The 21558-nt window shown below is 39.5% G+C and overlaps 1 protein-coding gene across 1 annotated transcript in view; it reads left to right on the top strand.

The window, feature by feature from the left end:
- kcnh1a (potassium voltage-gated channel, subfamily H (eag-related), member 1a) overlaps nucleotides 1-13612 on the top strand; it is a gene marked incomplete at both ends in the record, with an annotated part of 50268 nt that extends 36656 nt beyond the window's left edge. The window contains 2 exons of the mRNA XM_080481018.1: nucleotides 9266-9462; nucleotides 12755-13612. Coding sequence (XP_080337144.1) covers nucleotides 9266-9462; nucleotides 12755-13612 — 1055 coding nt within the window. The remainder of the gene's footprint in view (nucleotides 1-9265; nucleotides 9463-12754) is intronic.
- Between the last annotated feature and the right edge of the window lie 7946 nt (nucleotides 13613-21558).

The raw sequence follows: 21558 nt of genomic DNA, 5'->3' as shown, positions 1-21558 counted from the left end.
ATCCGGCGAAAATCCGTCGTTGTCCTGGCGAACGTCGCTTAACCGCATTTCCATTGAAGTTTATAGCATCGTACAGTTTGTTCGTCTTGTCAAAACATCGGCTGCTACTAACCGAAAACCAAACACCAGACAGTGAAGCACGATCGTAATGATCCAAATTTTGAAATATTATTAATAAACATATACAAATATATAATATTTAATTTATTGTTTGAGGCAAACTGAGCGTTCAAAGCTCAATAACCATCATATGAATGAACGACATTCTTTCTTTATTGAGGTGACAAAACATTTGGAAAAATGTAAACACATGATGGAACATTCGCATCTGTTCTAGTTTGTTCTTAACTGAGTGGCTCTCCCTTTAGAGGTGGATATAATGTAGATGTAATGATATAATGTAGATGTAATGATATAATATGGATGTAATGATATAATCTGCTAAGCACAATGCATTTCATTGATCGAGGGTTGTTCTATGAATGAGTGCATGCACTTACATTAGTTCCACAAAGCACGTGACAGGACGGCCGACACTGACTGTGGTGTCATAAGTTAGTGAGAACCTCCAGAGGCAACGTTAACTTTACAGTCAAAATCATCGGGCTATTCCACGGCATGTGTCCAGTACAAATTTCTGTAAACCTCATGATCAAAAAAAGGCATTTTTTGTTTGTCTTCCACTGCATAAAATTAGTCTTGAGAAGTGGGAACTTTTATACCTACTTTTATACACCGAAACTATAGTTTTGGCTGTGTTTATGAAATTAAAGAACAACATCTATCATATCTATCGCAAGAGAAAAAAAAACTGCCTCAAGACTATAAATACAAAAAATAACTGGCATTTGTGGTTTTGACATAAATGTCTCAGGAGTAAGAAAAAGAATCAAATAAACAGGCAAATAATTAGTCAGCCCTAGAACATGCAGCATAAAAGCTTATTATTATTTCACGTGTGTCCATATTGACTTTAACACTGGTTCTTTCAAGACTTTGCTTCCCCTTGGATTGAGTTTTAAAATGCTTCTATATTCTGATAATCTATGCATTGTGGTTTCTATCAGATAAGATCCAACATGAACAATAATAGTGAAAGAAAAGAGATTTGATGCCTCAAAATAACATTATTGTAACCAGAAGGAAAAGATGTGGCTCAAAAAGATGCGTTTTAGGGGACAACATGACGCTTCCCATGTGTCCATGCTCGGTAACCATGGAAACATGGCACAACGCACCAGCAGTTGGTGCTTTTTGGTCCAGAGCAGGGAAAGTTGTTGTGAATAACAAAACGGATCAACTACATCGGTGACCCTGCACTGTGTTGAACTTAAAAAAAAATCTTAAATTTGATAGGAAACCATCCTCATACACTGGCTCAGTGTGGCGTCATCCTATTTCAGTCAAGTGAAAGTTGCTCCTCTGGTGATTAGTCTTTGCAGCAGCATCTGTCCGCAGACTGCTGTCATGTTGACACTCGTCCCCCGCGCTCCCGTGAGAACGTTCGAGTAATCAATCGACGTGGGGTCTCAGGCACTCTGCTAGTGGCAGCACTTCTGTCACTTTGGTTGCGACGAAGTCGTTGCCAGTTATACAGAAGCAGACACTTTCAGATCTGATCTGAGACGCCAGAGCGTCCGGGCTGAGGCGCACGTGTAGAATTCCATCTGCAATCATGTTTTGAAATGTACCTGCAAACTGAGTCTGAATGTGAAGAACTTCTGAGGAGCAATAAACTCCATATTGAGGTGATTTCTTTTGATGGGAAAGTCTTAATATTGAAAGGGAACAAGATGTGCTTTAACAGTGGACATTCAGCATTAGTTTCAGGGTATTTACATTGAACTCAGATGAAGAGTAGTGAAAAAAACAACACATCACGCGCTCTCACCATCTGAAGGAAGCAGTATTAGATGGACCTGCCTGACCCGGGTGTGTTTTTCCCTCAATAGTTAATTTTCAGTCTGGTTTCTGTGTTTGTAATCTGCTGAGGTGAACTCTGAACATGAAGTCCAAGGCAGTTTCGCTATTAGTGAACATCAATAGTTGAAAACGGGGGTCTTTAAACCTCTGTGACCAAAAGAGTCTTTTATTACTTTTTCTACCAAGTAAAATTTTCCTGGAGCCACAAAATATATTCAACTTTTCAAAGGAGGACATCAGAGCTCATTAAGTTTTACATATAATTTTGTTATACAAACAAAAATGGTATCTTGCATTTATGTTTCATAACTATAGTTTAGAGCATTATGTTTTATTCATTTAGTAATTTCTTTTAGGGATTTCATCTATTAGAGTTATTCTTTTCCCTCTTACCTATTTTAGTTTTGCTGTTTTAGCCATTTGTGTTTGGTTTGTGTCTTTTCTCATGATTTAGAGGTTTTGAAGAATTTCCCTCTGGGATTAATAAAGTATCTAGACCCCGTTTACACAACAAGTGAAATTGCATTGTTTTGGTTTCAGAAAAGTTTTGCGTTTACCCGGCAACATTTTGAAATCGATGTCCGTCACCAAGGAAATGACAGAAACATTGAGAATGATGTAGTTACCAGGTAGAGCCACTAGGAGATGATGTTGGTGGTTTTTGTAATGAAATCACACACACATGCATAGACAACAACACGTTATAAACATTAACGATGGTGAACATACGGACATTGGCATGAAGAGATGACGAATTTGGATTGTTTTTACGGTGACTGTGAACTATAAAAGTCCCATGAGAATATGGACGGGCAGTCATGATACTGTGGACATTGTTCTTATTGTCCAGCTACTCGCTGGAAGTGGTGCACATCTGCCGTAGCAGCATTTCATAAAAGTTGCATTTTCCCCCCGTTTCCACGGAGCACATCGAAGCATTTTCATAAAGTTGTGTTTTCAATGGCTCCAAGCTAAACGGAATAATACATGGGTTTTATATTTTCGCTGTTTTCCTGTTGACTTACCTTGCATTATTCATTTACTCCATACACGATGGCAGTAAACTACGTATGTGGCCACTAACGGAAACGGACACACAACAAAGGTTTTCCACTTTCGCTTGAAAATGTTGTACAAACAGGCCTTAATTAAATTTCTTCTGGCAATTTAAACAAAACATTAATTTTTTTCTGATTAACTTTTCCCGGCCAGTAGATGAGGATTCTTTTGAAAATGAGTGCGGCGTGCGTATAAAATAAAAAATGAGATAAAAAATTCCAGACCCACTGAGGGAGGAGCAGAACAGCCACAGGTTTTGACCTCTGGGCTACAACGTCAACACAAAACAAAGTTTGCTTTGCCAGTAAACACACGATATGCAAATAGTAAATGTACCTCACTTATACGGCCTATATGAGCAGAATGAATTGTCTTTCTTCCTGTTTTCACCCTAATGAATAGTGGAGCAAAACCATATGCTAAATGTAGTGCCTGGCCATTACAGATACACAGAATCAGTGTTAGCAAATAGATACTGTCTTTATAGACTGTTTATTAAGGTGGATTTTTATTAAAAAAAATTTAAATGGGGCAAAATCTGAGCAGACCTTTTAATTACCACTGAATATTTTTATTTTTTTTACCAATGTAGGACATCTTTAATAATGAAGTTCAGCACTTTGCGCATGTTTATTTCATGAAAGATGCGGTCAAAGCCTCCCACTCGCCTGCCTGCCGAAGGACCTGCTCCAGATCTGCTCCGGCGTCTCTTTATACAAAGTCCTGGACTCCTTTAGCTGTGGCACCGAAACAAAGATGCAGATGTCTGATCGCGGAGGCGGATCGACGCCAAAACAACAAGAGGAGGACGGATATTTCCGTCGGCGCGGCCTCTCAAGAAGCGGCGCGAGAAAACCTTTTTTTGCGAGGAAACAGTTGACTTAAACCCCCCCTCTGGTCTTTTCTTTCTGTGCAGCAGCACTTTGCAGACAGCAGTGAAAGCCGAGCCGTTCAGGGATCTTTTTTCTGCTGAGTGATGAATTCAGGATTTGGGAAAAGAACGCGTTTGTCACAAAAGATTTGAGCCTCTCCAACGTTTTGAACACAGCCTGCTGTTTTCTGCCTGATCTGAATCTCACTCTGTCAGCTCAGCTGTACAGGAATCGGGACGTATTCATGTGGATCGTTGCTAATCGTCAACAAAAATCATTTTTGTGTCATTAACACATAAAAGGAAAATCTCCCAAAATGGCCCCAAGTTCTGAAATCAAATAGTTATTGGAGATTTTAAAAGAAACTTTTGACACAAATTGTTCAATTTAGGACAAGTGGATGAGATGATGCAGTTATTTCTAATTTAGTTTTTTTTTAAATGTACTTTTACATAAATTTCAGCATCTTTTTTACCTTTTATTTATTTTTTCCCCTCAATTATCTCCGCATTGATATACATACATGACCAAGCCACAATCAAAACAATCTAAAATAAGAATAAAGACGCCGACATTTGCATTTTAATTATTGCTATTAGTTTATCAGCTACGCTGCGATCGGGGATTTCATAGACCAGGGTTTGACCGCACAATGTCACTCTCAGTCTATGATGTAGTTCAGTACGTAATGAAAATGTCATCTTGTACATCGTTGACTAAACCACTGGTGTCTTCAGGAAATCAACAAAGTGAACCAACAATTGAGCCGTTATTCTAGTGTCATTCATATACAAGGAAACATTTCAGCGTGGGAGTTAATAGAGAATGACGAGTTCCAGTCTCTTCTCCAGAATCTACTGTGAGTTTTATTTCGTGCTGTTTTTGCTCGGATTTTGATCAAATACGTGACAAATATTTTGTTTTTCTTAATCTGGATCACTTGCGTTTGTCTGTAGTCTCTGTTTAGACTCTGCTTTTCTTCTGGCTGTGTTTGTTTTGATCTCAGTCAGTTTTCTTTTCTTTCACCCTCCCAACGAGGAGCATTCACTTCACCGCATTTCCCCTAAAAGCTTTCTTACTGGTGATCAATAGCACTTTGATCAAATGCTCTCATAGTCTCCTCACTTGAATTAAAGTTACAGAGGTATAGAACTACGTTGCTCGGAGGAATATCAGCTTTTTGCATAATTTAATGCGTAATTCTCCAAATCTTTGTGTTTTGTTGCATTTTTAAAATGTGTTTGGTTTTTCATCCACGGCTCTAAATTACGCCCAGTCTTACTTATTCTTCACCTCCAGTGTGATGAAAATAAGAGTGTGTCCCCCCCCCCACCCCCCATATCTACGATTCAGTGTCTTTAGTTTTGTACATATCTTTCAAAACGTTTTGATTTACTTTTATCTTGCTAAAGGTAATTTTACACCATTTTCTACACCATTGTAGACTTGTTGAATTCGACATGCGTGTTATGTGTGTATGTATAGGTATGTGTGTTTGTAAGTATATGTATATATGTGTGTGTGAACATTTCAATATATTCAAATTTGTATACAGTTTTTCTTTCTCTTTTGTATGCCTCTGCATTGTGTATATGTTTTGTGACGTGTCTGAAATGAATAAATGAATAATAATGATTGTAAAAAGTACTACAAATATCGTCAAACTTTCAAAACGACAGTTTTTTTTAACATAATTCAGTTTTTCTCAAGCTTTTTTTCCCTGAAAGCAAAATTAGTTTTTGTCATCAGCAAATATGTTCAACCAATTGATCTGTTTTCTCGACCTTTTCAGCTGCATTCTATACATACATTTAAATGTGTTAAATTAATATTTTATAACCTTACATTGTATCCGTAGGCAAAGTACAAAACTATCAATAAGAGGCCTCCGCGGAGGTCTAAAGAGTTGTAAGTTCAAGTTCCAAAAATTTTTTTTACCGCTTCTACAATCCACAATGTGAATGAAAGTGTGCAGAAAGAAGAATATCTTATCTTATCTGCCCCTTTTAAACACCTTTAAAAAAGACTTATTGTTTTCAAACTAAACAGCAAAGACCGATTCAAGACACTGACACAATAATTTTTTTTTAAACGCTATTTTCATTCCTCTGTATGATCGCTGATTTCACTTTTAATATTTTCATTATTTCCCACGATTTTTTTCTGTCCCATGGTGGAAAGCCTATATTTTGAGCGTTGTTTGAAATAAGAATTGAAACGCATACAGGGTGACAGTCACAGTAATGAGTTAAAAATATGTTTTAAATAAATAATTTATTTGTGGTGTTTTTGCTGTAACTACATTTCTTCAGTCTCATTCCGGCTGAGTGAACAGAAACCCACAAACGCTGCTGTGCTCCTGAAGTCCTCGGATCAATACCTCCTCCAGATACTCCTGACAGTGACGTGTCCTGTAACGTAAGACTGTGGCTGCCTCGGCTCAATTTAAATAAAAAAATTTTTTCCGCCTCTTGTAGGAAAACCTTTACTAATATCCATCTAATATTTTTGAAGGTGGCTCTTGTACAGAACACGGTCTAATAGTGGTTTAGCCTCCATGTGTTGTGCCAGCGAGTGCTGATTGAGCGTATTTAGGACGCAGGGAGTCAGGAGGCCTGTGGTCCCTTCTCAGCGATATAATAGGCATCCCAGAAGGAGACAGAGCTGCAAAATAGAGGGAAAATAACACAGAGAGACCTGAAAGAGACATCGACCGACTCATCCAGCCAACAAGAAATGTTAATGACCACACAAAGATGCTGAAATGAGAAGACATGAAACAGAAATGGGACACAAGAGATATAATAAGCAAATATGAGCCTCGGAGTATTCTGCTGTCACCGTCCATTGTAGACACATCCGTGTTTATAATCCGTTCACCCTTTCAGTGACGAACCTGCGGAGAATCATCAGTCAAACCTACAGTTTACAGACTTTAAGCTCGTCACACTCGCTGCTCAGCATCAAACAGTAGACAGGCACAGTTAAACAGAAGACAGACCTCCAGGATGTTAAGGCGTAAGCAAAATGAAACCAGCCTGGTAACATCGACTTTTACATATAGAAATATAGAAATCTGATGTTACACCAAAATCTAATAATTAAACTACTCCCTGAGTTAATGTTTTGAAAGATCTTGGACATACGCAAGAGTGATTAAAAAAAATGTATAAAAAAAATCCTGCAGTTTCTCATAGTGGAAAATAATTAGTGTAATATAAATGAACTCAAAATGATTGAATATTTTGTAGTTTTGTGGCGATTGAACAATATTGAGCTAATTAAACTGGTAAATAGCTCCACATTTCTTTCTGTAGTTGGTTTGGGAACAGAAAGTAGCATACATTAAATATCTAACCTCCTCTTTTCTTCAGATGTTTTTTAATTTTGATTATCATGGTCTCTACCAACATGTTTAAAGTTAGATTAATTATGCAGTTAATGCATGTGTATTTAGTGTATGTTGAATGCTTACAGTATCATTGGAAAACTTAAATGTACCCGTATTTTTCATGCCATCAATGACACTTTATATTTCAAGTCTATTTGAAATGAGGTATTTCAAGCAGCATTCAGTTTGTATGTCAGTATCTTCGGCTTTGTTTTTTGCTGTGAACTTACTCAAACTTGACAAAACACTTAATGATATCTGTTTGGATATAATGGCTTTATTGATCAAAATTAAACTTTGGAAATCCTTGAAATCTCATCAGTATAACTTTTTTTTTCCAAGTGACAAAAAAACCAAAATAACACAAGCTTGGTATTTCACCAAGCTGAAATAATCTTGATACATTTTTTTTAAATTTGCTGGTTTTGTCAGACCCTATTTGTTCCTTAAATGTGAGCGTCAGTGAAAGAGATCCAAAGTGTGGACCTTGTTGTTCCTCCAACTGTCAGGATCCATATCTCATGAATATTGATGCAGCCTGAACCAAACGCTGACTGCCTTTGTTTCTTTGGCCTTTTAAAATCCCAGCTGAATTCCTCCCTTTTTAAACTTGATCCTTTCATTTGCTAAATGATTGATTTAGTGAATAATTGATTGAAATGCTCTGGAGAGCCCAGTTGCAACCTCCTGGCCAAGTGTTTTTCCTTTCTTTTGGTCAATAACGTGCTGCTTCTTCTCCTCCTCCTCCTTCGCTTGGATCGATATACAGTCAGGGTGATACCAGTGACCTGGATGGAGACTGTAATGGAACCTGAAGAGATAAACAAGCTGCTACTATGAATTCGATTCTCATTAGCTTAATGGCACCACATTAGAGAGACAACATGTGAAGAACAGCTGCAAACAAGACAGCTCGTCTTAATATACCCGCCGTGCCGCTCCACTGTACGTGGGACCATCTTTGCATGACACCCGGTCAAAAGGAAAATTACGGATGCAGAATGTCATTCTTTAATAAAGCAAAACCTGTTAGCAACATCTCAGGAGTATCAGTGATTGCTCGAGGGCAGATCGTCAGGTTGAATATTGGAATGGGGCATTACCACGCCGCACCTCTGTTCATCTTATCCAGGGAGCATTAGCATATATTATCCCGATGTAGCATGCACCAGCTAATTGAGTTAAACATTAAATATGCACAAGTAAGTGGATTATTTGTGGTTTCGCAATTAGCTTTTTTTCCCCCCAGAACAACTAGTAATTTTTAGGTGAAGTCTGAACTATAGCCTAATATGCAGCTTTACAAAACACAGGGGGCCCATTACTCCGCCCTGGGGTGCTCCAGAAAGTTTCTGGAATAACAGCATCAAAAAATTAAGGTGTCGCTGCCAAGGCCCCCCCCCCTCCGCCCTCATATTAAATTAGGTTTAAAAATAGATTTCACCCACATTTATTATCTGAATTTTCGGACTTGTCTATGAACGTGTTGATTCTTTCATAAGAAAAAATGAGAGGAAAAAAGACCTTTCCAGCCAATTGAAGCTAAATTTATGACTCAAACTCTTGACGCAGATGTTGAGTTTTCACTGAGTCACATTACCTGACGGATCGCAGTTGTTTTAGAGTCACTTTGCGCCTCTGAAACTGAAAATAGTCGCGGGCATGAGTCACAAATGACAGCATGTGGAGCACTTATAAATACCTGAGCGGAGTTAATGTGCTGGAGTCTGTAATGGTTCCAGTTTCCAATAAGCACCCTGAATAAAAAGCTGTAATTTATAGGTTTAATAATGGCTGATTAGTCACTTACTCGTGCTTTATAGGTCAACTGGAAGCCGTTAACAGACACAACTTTTAGTTTGGCTTTGAATAATCACAGACGGATAAAATGTGCCATATTTCATTGTAGATTTTGTTTGTTTTTATTTGGAGAGCAGCTGCAGAGGCGTTTCGCCGCGCTTTAATCCTCTCTCTCTCTCTCTCTCTCTCTCTCTCTCTCTCTCTCTCTCTCTCTCTGCAGGTAAGGGAGACGTGTTCGGGGATGTTTTCTGGAAGGAGGTGACTCTGGCTCAGGCCTGCGCCAACGTCCGAGCTCTGACCTACTGCGACCTGCACGTCATCAAGCGCGACGCCCTGCAGAAGGTGCTGGAGTTCTACACCGCCTTCTCCAACCACTTCTCCAGAAACCTGCTGCTCACGTACAACCTGAGAAAGCGGGTGAGTGACTCCTCAGAGCACCAAGAGCAAGAGACGACGCTGCACTGGTTCCACACGAGGAGGGAGCTTATGAGGGAGATGCGTTGATTAATTGAGAAATATGGGAAGGAATTCCCACACTTTTATTAACATGATTCTCTTTACCACTGAATTTTACTATATGCTTATTAAATAGGGAAATATGACTACACTTAACATATTGATATATTTTCTTGTTTTCTGGACTATTACAAACCGACAGAACCTTTCGATTGGATAAAAGTTGTTATGAAGATTTGTCTATTTAAAGACTCTTGCTATGTGTCATCAATCCTAATGGCCAAAATAATAAAAACACTCATCAATATAGCCATATGCAGTTTAACTGGAATGACTGTATTTCACAGAAGTGTCATTGCATTGTATAAATTCATAAATGAGTTTTCCTTTCATTGAATTTCAGAATATTAATAACATTTCTCAAACTTATTCTACCTGCTTGAAATTTTGAGCCATGTCATCAGTTTTGCAGTAGTCCATGGTTGGTGATCCTCTTCACGCCGATCTGTTAAAGTGTCCTAATATTACGAGAACAGGGTGTTGTAACAAATTCAGAAAATACTGAGGCAAAACAGTTTTTTAAAATGTTGATGTTCATAACTTAATTATTCCTCACTGATTCAGAAAAACTCTGTAAACTAAGTGATTTTTTTCCAAACAAACTCATCTTCTATTATTTAGTACTTGTGTACTGGGTTGGTCATCTAACCCTAAACAAAACCTTCATTAAAGCAGCATGCAGACTGAGCCTGTCTTTATTTTCAGCTGAATTAAACACAGAAAGCCGAAGTAATTACAAAACCATATCAACTGTTTACAGTTCTGTTTATTTAATTGCAAACATAATCCAGCCTGCCTTTGCCGAGCTGGAGCTGCCTTCACTTTCATTGAATGGAAGAAAAAAAAAGAAACCCTGTTAGATTGGTGCTGTGTTACACGGAATGATTGATAACCTCTCTCGTATCTGTCAAAGAAATATGAAGCCACAGAAAGTTTGAATCGATCAGATGAGACGACTCGCTGAATGTAGGAACATTACTAAGCAGATGGAAAGAGAGTACCGACCGGAGCTCTGCTGGGAATGTTATCTGGTTCAATAGTCGCACAACAAGTGATGGCAATCACACACAATGCGCACATTTAATAAGAAAAGCCTATTATTTCTAGAGTGAATAAACACATGACAGTAGATGGATGTTGGAGCTTAAACTGGCCCACTTGTATCACATTTGGGTCCTTATTATGATTATGTGTGTTACAACTAATAAGCAGAGCAACACAATAATAATGCTCATTAACATAGAAACATACAATCCTTTCAGGTAGTTCCAATCACAATAATTAATGCAAATTCAATAAAAGACCTGCATTATGTTTATGTGAGCAGTTTTTTTTTAAATGAATTACTATTGCGATTAGAGGTTGTCGACCATGTTACCTTGTCAGATGGTACTTTTCAGTACGAAGATATTATCACCTCCATTTAAAATTACACGTGAAAGATGACACACGCACAAAAAAAATGAACCTATATTTATAATGACAAGTAAGCAGGTCACTTTTTTCATTTCGATTTTATGGCTGCAACATTGTCTGAAATCTGGCAGTCCCTCAGTATTACTGGGTTTTCGACTGTACTGAGAAGCTCACGCTATGAATAGGTGACGTGTCGTGGAATCTTTCCTCTGATTGGATGTTCTGCAGGTGACGCCTGGTTAATGGGAGTAAAACTTGTTTAAAATATCTGAAAGGGATCATTCCTAAATGCTTACAGTCGAAAGGTTTTCCACCTGGGGTAGGATGACATCTTGCCTCTTGTACCGACGGCTTTTGAGGTAACACGTCAGTGATTTAGAGAGTTTTTTAAAGATGGCCTCTACTGTTCGCCATCAATTATTTAAGGATTCCTTCAATATATATGCATATAGCCGTATCAGCTAAAAAAATTTGGAACATATTGGCATATCAGCAAAATAAAATCTCATATCAGGCTTTCTTAAAAGTAAGTAGACGTGTCCTATAGTTTGATATCTACCAGATATCTATCATTGGTTTTAGAGTGGGTTGTTAAACAATACATGTCACAACACATCACATACGACACTCGATACAAAAAATAAGCAGTTCCATTAAACAGTCGTCTTATATTGAAGCCTCTCTCGCATTCTTCAGTCAGAAATGAACAGCTGTGATCAACAACACAAGTGTAGCTACCAATCATTACCTCATTCGTAATAAGGTTAGCCTGCCCCAGAGAGAACAAGTGAGATTGAATTGCCTGCATATCAAGAGGCAATCTCATATGCTGCATTAAAGTCACTATTCACCAGGGCCGCATACTTCCTGAACATATACAGCAGGGAAATCCGGAGATGGATTGAATAAAGAGGCCGAGGCTGCCTTCAGACTGAGCTCCTGCTGACTGGGGAAATCCAACAGACGATACGTACGCCAGTGGTCCGAGTTGTGAGAGCAGGACGGCTACAAGACAGCGAAGAAAAAGCTGATGCCGTCGGATTGTTCCAGAAGTGATGGATGGACGTGCATGTGTATTGAACCTGACCGGGAAAAGAAAACTGCGAAGCACAAAAAGTCCAATCGCAGCAGGTTCAGTTTTAAACTCCCAGATGAGATTATTTTTCAATAGGGGTGTCAAACATAAAGACCGTGGGCCAAAACCGGCCCGCCAAAACCACCAAGTAAATGGTTAAAAACTTCTCACGTATGCTCGGTGCTGCAACAACAAAAAAACTTGTCAATTCATCATTTCTTCATCATCACAGGATGTGTCATTAATAATGGTGTTCAAACAGTCATGAAAACTAAATAATTTCGTATATATTTGGCCGTAACGGGGACGCAATGACGACTGCAAAGCCTCATTTGGAAATGAGAAATACTGAAATCACAGTAGTCTTTGAGCAGCAGCAGCTGGGTGGTAACCTGCGGTGTGTTTCCACACTTTAAAGCCAGAGGCTTGATGTGAACTTACCCTCTGTGTCGGGGGAATTTTCCAGTTCACAGTGACATTTCCAAAGCAGACACATTTTGAAATCCTCACCCAAACCGTACAGTCCGGAAGCGGCACTGGATATTGTGGTGATCTGGATTTATGATCCCAATCTTTCACATCATAAGACTTTATTGGCTTGACAGTATAATTTCTGGCATGCTCTTAAGTACTTGTGTCATCTTATCATTTAAATCAGATTGATGGACGCATAATTGATGAGAACTGTAAATTCTCTTATAGATTGTCTTCAGAAAGATCAGCGATGTGAAACGGGAGGAGGAGGAGCGACAGAGACGTAAAAACGAAGCCCCTCTGAACTTGCCGCCGGACCACCCGGTACGAAAGCTGTTCCAGCGCTTTCGGCAGCAGAAGGAAGCTCGCCTGGTGACCGAGAAACCAGAACTGGACGAGCAAGACATCGAGAAGGGCCCGTTGTACGTGGACGTCCCGCTGACTAAAACAGCCATCACAACGACCAGCATCGTCACGGTAACGGAGAGCCCGGCGACGCCCTCGTCTTCGTCACCCTCATCGTCGACACCTCCCGCGGACAAGGCGAAGCTGCAGGTGCCGCCGCCCATCTCCTTGGTGGGGTCTCGGACCACCGAGCCCGTCAAAGTCAAAGGCTGGGGTCGCTTCAAGGAGTCAATGGCCAAAGTCGACAACTGGAACAAAGTGTCCAAAGCCGAGTCCATGGAGACTTTACCCGAACGGACCAAGGCGCACGATTCGCAGATGTCTCTGAAGAAGACGGACTCGTGTGACAGCGGGATCACTAAAAGTGACTTGCGCTTAGACAAGATGGGCGACTTCCGCTTAACGCCTCAGGACCGCAGTCCCGTCCAGCCTCCGGAAACCCGGCACTCCTTCTACCCCATCCCGGAGCAAACGCTCCAGGCCTCACTCCAGGAGCTCAAGCTGGAGATTAAGGACGACCTCAAGAACCTCAACGTTCGAATGTCCGGCCTGGAGGCGCAGCTTAAGGAGGCGCTCGAGCTCCTCAAAGCCAGGAAATCGAGCACCGGCTCCCCAGAGGGTCTTTTTGACATTTCTAGACCCGCTTCACCAGAACTGGATAAAGAGGACATCTTCTCGTGAGGCACGGAAGATTCTGCAGGGCCACAGCAAGTTGTGAACTCGGCTGGAATCCAGTAATGTCCGGATTACTCGGATAGCTGAGGCTACACTGGGCACACCGTTCAGATGAGGCATCGGTGCATCGAGTACAAAGCTCCGGTCTTTTTCTCAGGCGTGCATCTGTTGGTTGACCAGAGATGCGTCGACCAATCGCAGCCGTCGGCCAGATGTCGGTATCGTAGCACTGAACTGTTGGAGGTTACATACAAACTGACAGCTCTGTGCTTGTACATAAGTCTTCAACCTTCACTATGATGGACAACCGGCTGGAGCGGGTTCGTCTTTATTTAAAGATCTGTTCGGACTCTTGAGAGTCTCGACTGAAGATCAGACGGCAGATATATCTCTGTTGGAAGCAGCATGACGCACTGGTTTGTTATTGAATCATTTGTATGAGATTCTTTGCATGTCACATAAAGCACGCGCGCGCCTCAAATTGCAGACGGTGCATACTTGATTAACCGAGGCCGCGTGACGAGTCATTTGCATTATGTCACAGTGACAGTGAAGGAGGACAGTCTTTGCAGATGTTAGAACGACTGGGGAGTAATTTACTCAAACACTTCTCTTATTATATCAGCTGCCAGGATCGTCATGAATTAAACAACAGATAACGCCGGCTTGGAATTCCATAAAACACTGATAGACGCGGAAGATGAAAAATGAAATGCTAACCAGCGAAACGGCACTGAGCAACTTATCTTTCCTGGGTTTTAGTATTTAATATCACATCGGCTGCAGCCACATATAATATGTGTATCATGTACAGTATAAGAACCATGTTCTGTTTTGTTTTTTTTAACTCCGGTAATGCACAGTCATTCGGTCATGCAGATTATGGCATGGATTCTATCTGCAGCCCCTTTATTTGAAAAATGCTCAAGTACATAATGAGGAATGTCTTTTTCAATAAAGTTTTTTTAAGATTTGTATTTAAACTGACACAAAGTGGAACGACTCGCTGTCACTTGATCGCAAGGACGATTTTCAAAACACTTCATATTTGAAACCCTGCATGACGTATCGTGTCCGTCTCTACATTCGCTCAAGAAGAAAATCTCATAACATCAGGTCGAAGCTGTGTATCGATAAAAGGCAAAGTGTTTATGACGGCTGTTTGAAATTAAATGAGCAAAACTCTCGGTGGAATTTCAAGAAAAAAGTGTTTATTACTCACCTGTAATAAAAGCAAAGTGATTGTTCAATGGGATTTGAGAAGAAAGAAATGGAAGTGATAATGGAATTTAGATGAATATCTGAATGTAGTCTGCAAGTAGTCATTAAGAAAACTTTTATCATTATATGTTAATGCAATATGACATTTCCTCTACCTTTGATAAACTTAAACCGATCATCCCTAAGTAGACTTTTAAAGACTGCTGACACAAGTTGAAAGAAAAGGCTTCTTTTTGTTTTTCTTTCTTAAAAATAATTATATTCAATATCATGTCAAAATACATGCCAGTAGTTTCAACTTTTGCAGCTTGCTTATGGGCCGGTTTACACGACAAGGTTTCAAGCGAGATCGTTTTTGCATTTCTGTTTAAGAAATAGTTCACGTTTTACAGAGCAGTGTTTTGAAAAAGATGTTTACACAGCAAAGACAGAAACGCTAAAACCGCACACACTTGTGCGCAGAGAACAATACGCTATAAATAATACTTATTCTGGGAGACTCGACTATAAAACCACCAAGTCCCAGGAGAATAAGGACTGGGAGTCACGACACTCTGGAGGAAAACATGGTTGTTATTGTCCGTCTACTGAGCATGTGCATAAAAACTATTAACTACGTCCGTGGTGTGCATGCACAGTTGCAGCGTTTTCGAAAAGTTCCGTTTCCCCCCGTTTCCACGGAGTCTGAGCGGTTGACAAACAAACCCTCAAAACCCATCAAAAGTTTTCCGTTTTCACTTGAAATCTTTGTCAGGTAAACGTAAACTTCGTCATTTTTATGACCTATTGATACACTCTTTGATGCTTTTTTAATGCAAATGTCACAAAATTCTTCTGTTTTTTTATTTTTTTTTCCAAATAACATCACTCACTTATTTTAAACCAGTTGAACTAAAAACTGCTCCAGTGTTTTCATTTCATTCACATGTATATAAACTGTAGTTGCAACACATTTAGTGTGTTGAATTATTCATTTCCAAAAACTTCTTTGTTTTAAAAATAACTTTTAATTTATAATGACAGTATTATTATTATGAAAAGTTCTGAAAATCTGCATATCATTCTGTTATGATTTATCATGACTTACATTCAGTTCGCACTGTATAATTAAACACAAAGTACTGTTCTCTTATCATATTGAATAAGCAGACAGTGTTAAGTCTGGAGGGAAAAAGGTGAAATGTCCTTTACTGTTTGAGATTTCCGTTATATGTTAATGATGATTTCAGTTCGCTCAAAGATGCTTTTACAGATCAAACATCCTGCAGAGCCATCGGCTCTCATATCAAGCAATGATCAAACCACATGTATCTGTCAGGAAGGATTTCAGTCAAAAACAATGAGAATTTGAAGGTGGAGTCGTTTTGTGTAGATGTGACTGACTTTGGAAAAAGTCTTTCTTTTTTTTCCCTGCAGATTACAAGTTAGAAAACCAGCTTTATCTGATTGCAATCAGTAGAAATACTGTATTTTATAACTGATATTAGCACTTGTACTTCCACCACAAATCACTGGACCAGACCTTTAAAGTGGCCTCTTGTGGAGACTCAATATGCATCAAGTATACAAAAAGCCACTCTTTTCTTTAAGTAAAATATAGCCATTGCTCTATATTATTTATTATTCATATGGATAATTTATGTCCCTGGCATGTCTCCCTTCTGAGAGAGACAAACGCTGAGATGGTCACAGTTGGCTGGGAGACGGTGCTGAGGTTTTCTTGCTCCAACACTTTCCGAAGCCTCCATTTCCATCAAAAATTCAGCTTTGCTAAAAATAAATGGGCATGCCATCACAGGAGTGAGAGCTCATTTGGTCTGCAGCCAGTGTTTGTGGGTCTTTACGGGCCTGCTTTCACAAAGGATTTTGATCGCCGAGCACAAAACGTACTAAAATCGCCGCGCCGTGGCCTCTCGATCACAGATAATTCATAACGCAGCAGCTCATGAGTTTGCAAATGAAAGCGCGAGAAAAAGAGGTCGGACGGCATCGCCGAGGAATTTAATCACTCCAGTGAAATAAAGGATCTGAAGATTATATAATGACCGACAAAGCCCCAAAATCAATCTTTAAATGTTTTGAAAGCTTTGCAAATGAAAACAGATTTGATGGAGGTTTTTTTTTTTTTATATATTATGAGATTTCTTTTTTGGAGTGACTTCTATCTGACATCGATCATCCTCCCATTTTCCATGTCATTTGTCAGTGAGCTGTTGTGAAGTCATAGTTTTGATGAAGGGGGGGGGGGGGGGGGGGGGGGGGGGTCTTAAAGTGACTTTCTGTGTGAGATTACGCAATGAAACATACTGGTGTCAATGGAAGACTTTTAGTTTGACGCTTGCATGTTTTAAGGGACGCTGATGAGAGCCAGAGGCTGAAATGTTTGGTCTGATTCGAACAAAACAAAAAGTAGCTGAAGTTTTGATCCTCTTTTAACTTTTTAAGTCTCATTTTTTTCTTTTTCTTTTCTACTCGATATTTGTCTGCATTCCTCATCTGTCTTGGCTGCTTGGTTTGATTTTCTTGGATTTCTCTGACTCTGAGGCTATAGACTCTAAAGATAACCCAATTACACAATCAAAGCTCATGCGAAATGACATAAAACTGACTAAAATCACACATCGTTTAAAATTACATTATGCAATTCTCTAATTGGGCTCGAACTCCAATTTAAAGTTTCCTTAAACATTGAGAACTATTGTCCTATAAAACAATAACATTCTGGACTTGTTTTGTGTATTGTTGAATGTGACTTGGATTTTTATGTTAAAGAACAGTTTTTCAACTTTTTGAAAGATAAATAAGGGATGGTTTGCTAAAACAAAAAGTCCAAAAAATGTGTTAATCATGCTAATAGTCTAGAGGATAAGAGATTATACCAAAACATTTTCCTATATTCGAGTGTTTTTTTCGATTTTGTCCGATGGAAGTGTGCTCCACAGACCGAAGTTGATGAATTCCGGGTCACTTTGCGGTCGTTTATGTTGAACAGCAACATAAAGTCATAACCAGGACGTGTGCAGCAAAAAGCATGTTGGATTATTGAAACATCTTTGAAATGATTTAAAGGGGGTCAACAGTGCAGCAGGCGTTCCTGCATCCTTCACATCATCAGCAGGAATTCTGTTCCGTTCTGTCTTTGGTCTATAAATGGGACCTGGGCCAGTGCTGCCGTCACATTTTGATAGAATTCCATCGAATGCCACCAAAGCTTCTTGATATTAATTGGATTGGATGTGTTTTTTTAAGTGTGTGTTCACTTGAAAAGTAGGTCCTGGTAAACATCCAAACATGTGGTTTGATTAAGTCTGAGGAGCCTAAAAATGACCAAACGTGGAACGTGACAGACTCCAAAAGAAACTTTACTCTAACGGGTGTGCATAACAAAGGTGTTTGCTGGTAAAGACAATTCCCTCCAGAATAATCCAACATGCAATTGTGCTGCATGGGGGAGCTGCGGCTCGTCTTCTGGTACCAACGTGCAGTAGGTGGTTTGATTCCACAATGTGTCAAAGTGCCCTTGGTGCAACCGACAGAACGTCAAGGTTTCTCCCAATGTGGGCGCAGCCCCTTTCATGTGTGTGACTGATTGTGTAAAGTGCATTGAGGCTGATAAATTTAAGGCAGTGAACAGCATTATAGTGGAAGTTATGGAGCTCACAGTCCCACCGAGGTTCGTCTGAACGTGACATGTAGAAACACGCCCTTATCCATAGAAACCGTTTAGTTTGATTTACCCACAAATTACTATACACAAAATTGGCAATCTTCCCTAATCTTGCCACCTTAATAGTACAAACAAGACAAATGCAGAAGTCTCTGGGGGGGAAAAGCCTGGATCCTGTCAGACCAGCCGCTTCAGTTTACGTGCTATGCTACGGTAATTAACTTCCAGCTCCAGATCTGTTTTAACTCTCAAGGCTTTTAGACACAAGAGACGTTTCTGTATTTTTATTTTTTTCCCCCTCCTCCTCTTCCACTTGGCAACTTCTTGAATTTTCATCACAGACAGAAGAAGTGACATTTCTTTCAGGAACTTTTGAGATTAAATCACCAGCCAGACAAGTAGCGCTGTAATGAGTTCATATCACCAGTGTGGTGGAGCGGGTGGTTGTTTGTGTTTGTGCCTCTTCGGATGGCATAAATATATCCGTTCGTTTTACTGAGCAGCTGTCATAGATTTGCATGTTACGAGCAGTTGTAAACACACAAAACTGCATATCCATCTCTTCCCTTGTGTGCAAAGGCTGTCTGCAATATTCTCCTGTAGGGTTTTGAGTGTGTAGGTTAAAGTTTCACATGTTTTCTTTGGAGAGAGTGCAATGAATTAGACATTTCTGGCCTCATCACTGGGTTTTAAGTTGAAATCAGTGAGCATGCAAACGTTAGATTTCAAGTCGCATTTTGAGCAAGCCTTTAAACCTGAGGAGACGACAATGAAATGAAAATAAAGACGTCTCCTGCACTGACTTTTATTAATAACACTAACCACAAAACTAACATAACACAATGAGGTGCTGTCATTCTTCTCCTTTGTGTGGTTGATTTGCATTAATCCCCCTTGGGGGGGGGGAAAAAAAGCTTTCATTTTAACTTTCAAACACACTGAGAGACGTGTCTGCAATTCTCTCCTTTTACAGATGTGAATGCATGTTAGATGATACCATAGTTGCATCATGATCTGCAGAAATGAGAGGCAAAAAACATGTCCAGTTTTGAAACAAAAGGAAAATACTGACAATTTTTGAAGGTGCGAATGAGTGAATAGTTTCATTAAAGTCAACAACAAACTGCTGTTTGATTGTAAATGTGATATTTGTAATGTTTAATTTAAGTTTAATATGTAATTTTGCATTTAAAACACATGTAAAAGTTCATTTCTTTACTGTTTACCAACCGAAAAAAATTGCAGACTGTTTTTTTTCTTCTTCAGCAAAATCAAACTTTGTGTCACCATGAATGCAACCTAAAAACAAAGATGTGGCCATGAATAAAAAGTACTTAAAGAGGATGTTGGCTCACTCTGAAATTCAAAGACAGGATCCTTGAAAGCAATATGCAGTTCTCCATGCTGGAACAGTTTAAAAAAAAAAAATAAACAACAACTATGAGGTGAAAGAGACTTAGAAGAGTGGCTGCACTACCACGTCATTACATTAGTCCAGTATTATAAAAATCATTCCTTTGGATTGCTACTGAGAAGCATGCAACACTGTGCCTTCATAATATTCCCCCGTTTTACTTTTCCAGGCCTGCGGAGAGAGAAGCAGTGTTAAATACCCTGACTACTCCTTTGATTTGAACACAGATCTATTTTTGTGGTCAGCTCCAGAAAGCTGCCTAGTTATATATATATATATATATATATATATATATATATATATATATATATATATATATATATATATATATATATATATAAATAAACCCCCTGTGTAGATATAGATGAATATATAAGTATATATATGTATATATATATGCACAAGTTACACGGCAATGTTTAGATTCTTAAGAAAGAGATGACTTTGATGTATGGTTTATGTATTATGCACATGCCTCTATGTTCACACGTCACGTGATGAGTATTTCAAGCACAACAGGAACTCTTTGTTATGAACTGTGACATACTGTGCTCTTCATAATAAACATTTTATACATGCCGCATCCTGTCTGTCCTCTCTGAGCGAGCCGGGAGTCTTAAGAAGGATCGACTCAGCAGGTGTCTTCTCCCGTTGATCTTCCCGCGTCAGATAAACCTTTACAGTTTTGAGCTCGTTTAAGAGGATTCCTCACTGACCCCCGCTCACGCTGATCCTACTTACTGCCACAGATGTGATAATCCCTAAAAACAGAAATCAACTAATGGAAACCCCTCCGAGGTTCGTCAGAACAACAGCTTACAGCCTTCCTCCCTCACTTACTGACAGAATTACTTGTTTTATAATCTTGCTTATTTAACAAATGGCTTACTTAAGCAGGTCAGACACTTTGGGAGATGATGGTTGTTTCAACACTAGAGTAAAAGAAAAAAATATGTTTTATGCTGATGATTTTAATCTGTTGCCCTGTTTACGACAACGTTTCATGTGACAACACCTAATCCATTAAAAAAAGAGTGTGTTTGCACTGCAGCAGCGGACACAGAGACAACGATGGAGTTAGTATGCCGGGCCATAGGAGGGCGCTGTTGCTTGATTTTGCAATGAAACTACACAGACGTGTGTGCAGAGAAGAATACGCTATAAACATGAAGAACAGAGCACCTGACAGCCGCATGGACTGATGACGCCTGGGATGCGATCAGGGGTGAGTCTCAACTATAAAACTACTACTATAGACTATAAAAAGTAGAATACGGACCGCGAGTCATACCACTACGCGGCCGCCATGTTTGTTTACAACTGGATGAGCAGGAAGGAGGTGGAGATGTGCATGCGCAGTAACAGGCTCCGTAGCCTCCAGCAGTGTCTGCAGGAGGGAATAGCGGCCATGAAAGAATCTTTCTACCTTGGGAGCCGGATTAAAATCTTTGCGGGTACACTCGAATTCGTTGTTGTGTAAACGGGCCTGAAACTAATCTTCTTGAAGCCTTACCTCGAAGCCTTGTGCTCTCCTTATTGTGTGCCGGGAATAGTAAAGGGGTACGATTGTATTTGCTGCCTTTTCTCAGCTTTAAAGGCACAAATAAGCAGAGAGAAGCTTACAGAAGCTTTTTTCCAAAAAGCTGAGTT

Source organism: Lipophrys pholis (assembly GCF_963383615.2).
Source record: "Lipophrys pholis genome assembly, chromosome: 15".
NCBI classification, from domain to species: Eukaryota; Metazoa; Chordata; class Actinopteri; order Blenniiformes; family Blenniidae; genus Lipophrys; species Lipophrys pholis.
The sequence above is the reverse complement of the archived record's forward strand: the minus strand, read 5'-3'. Positions and strand labels throughout refer to the sequence as shown.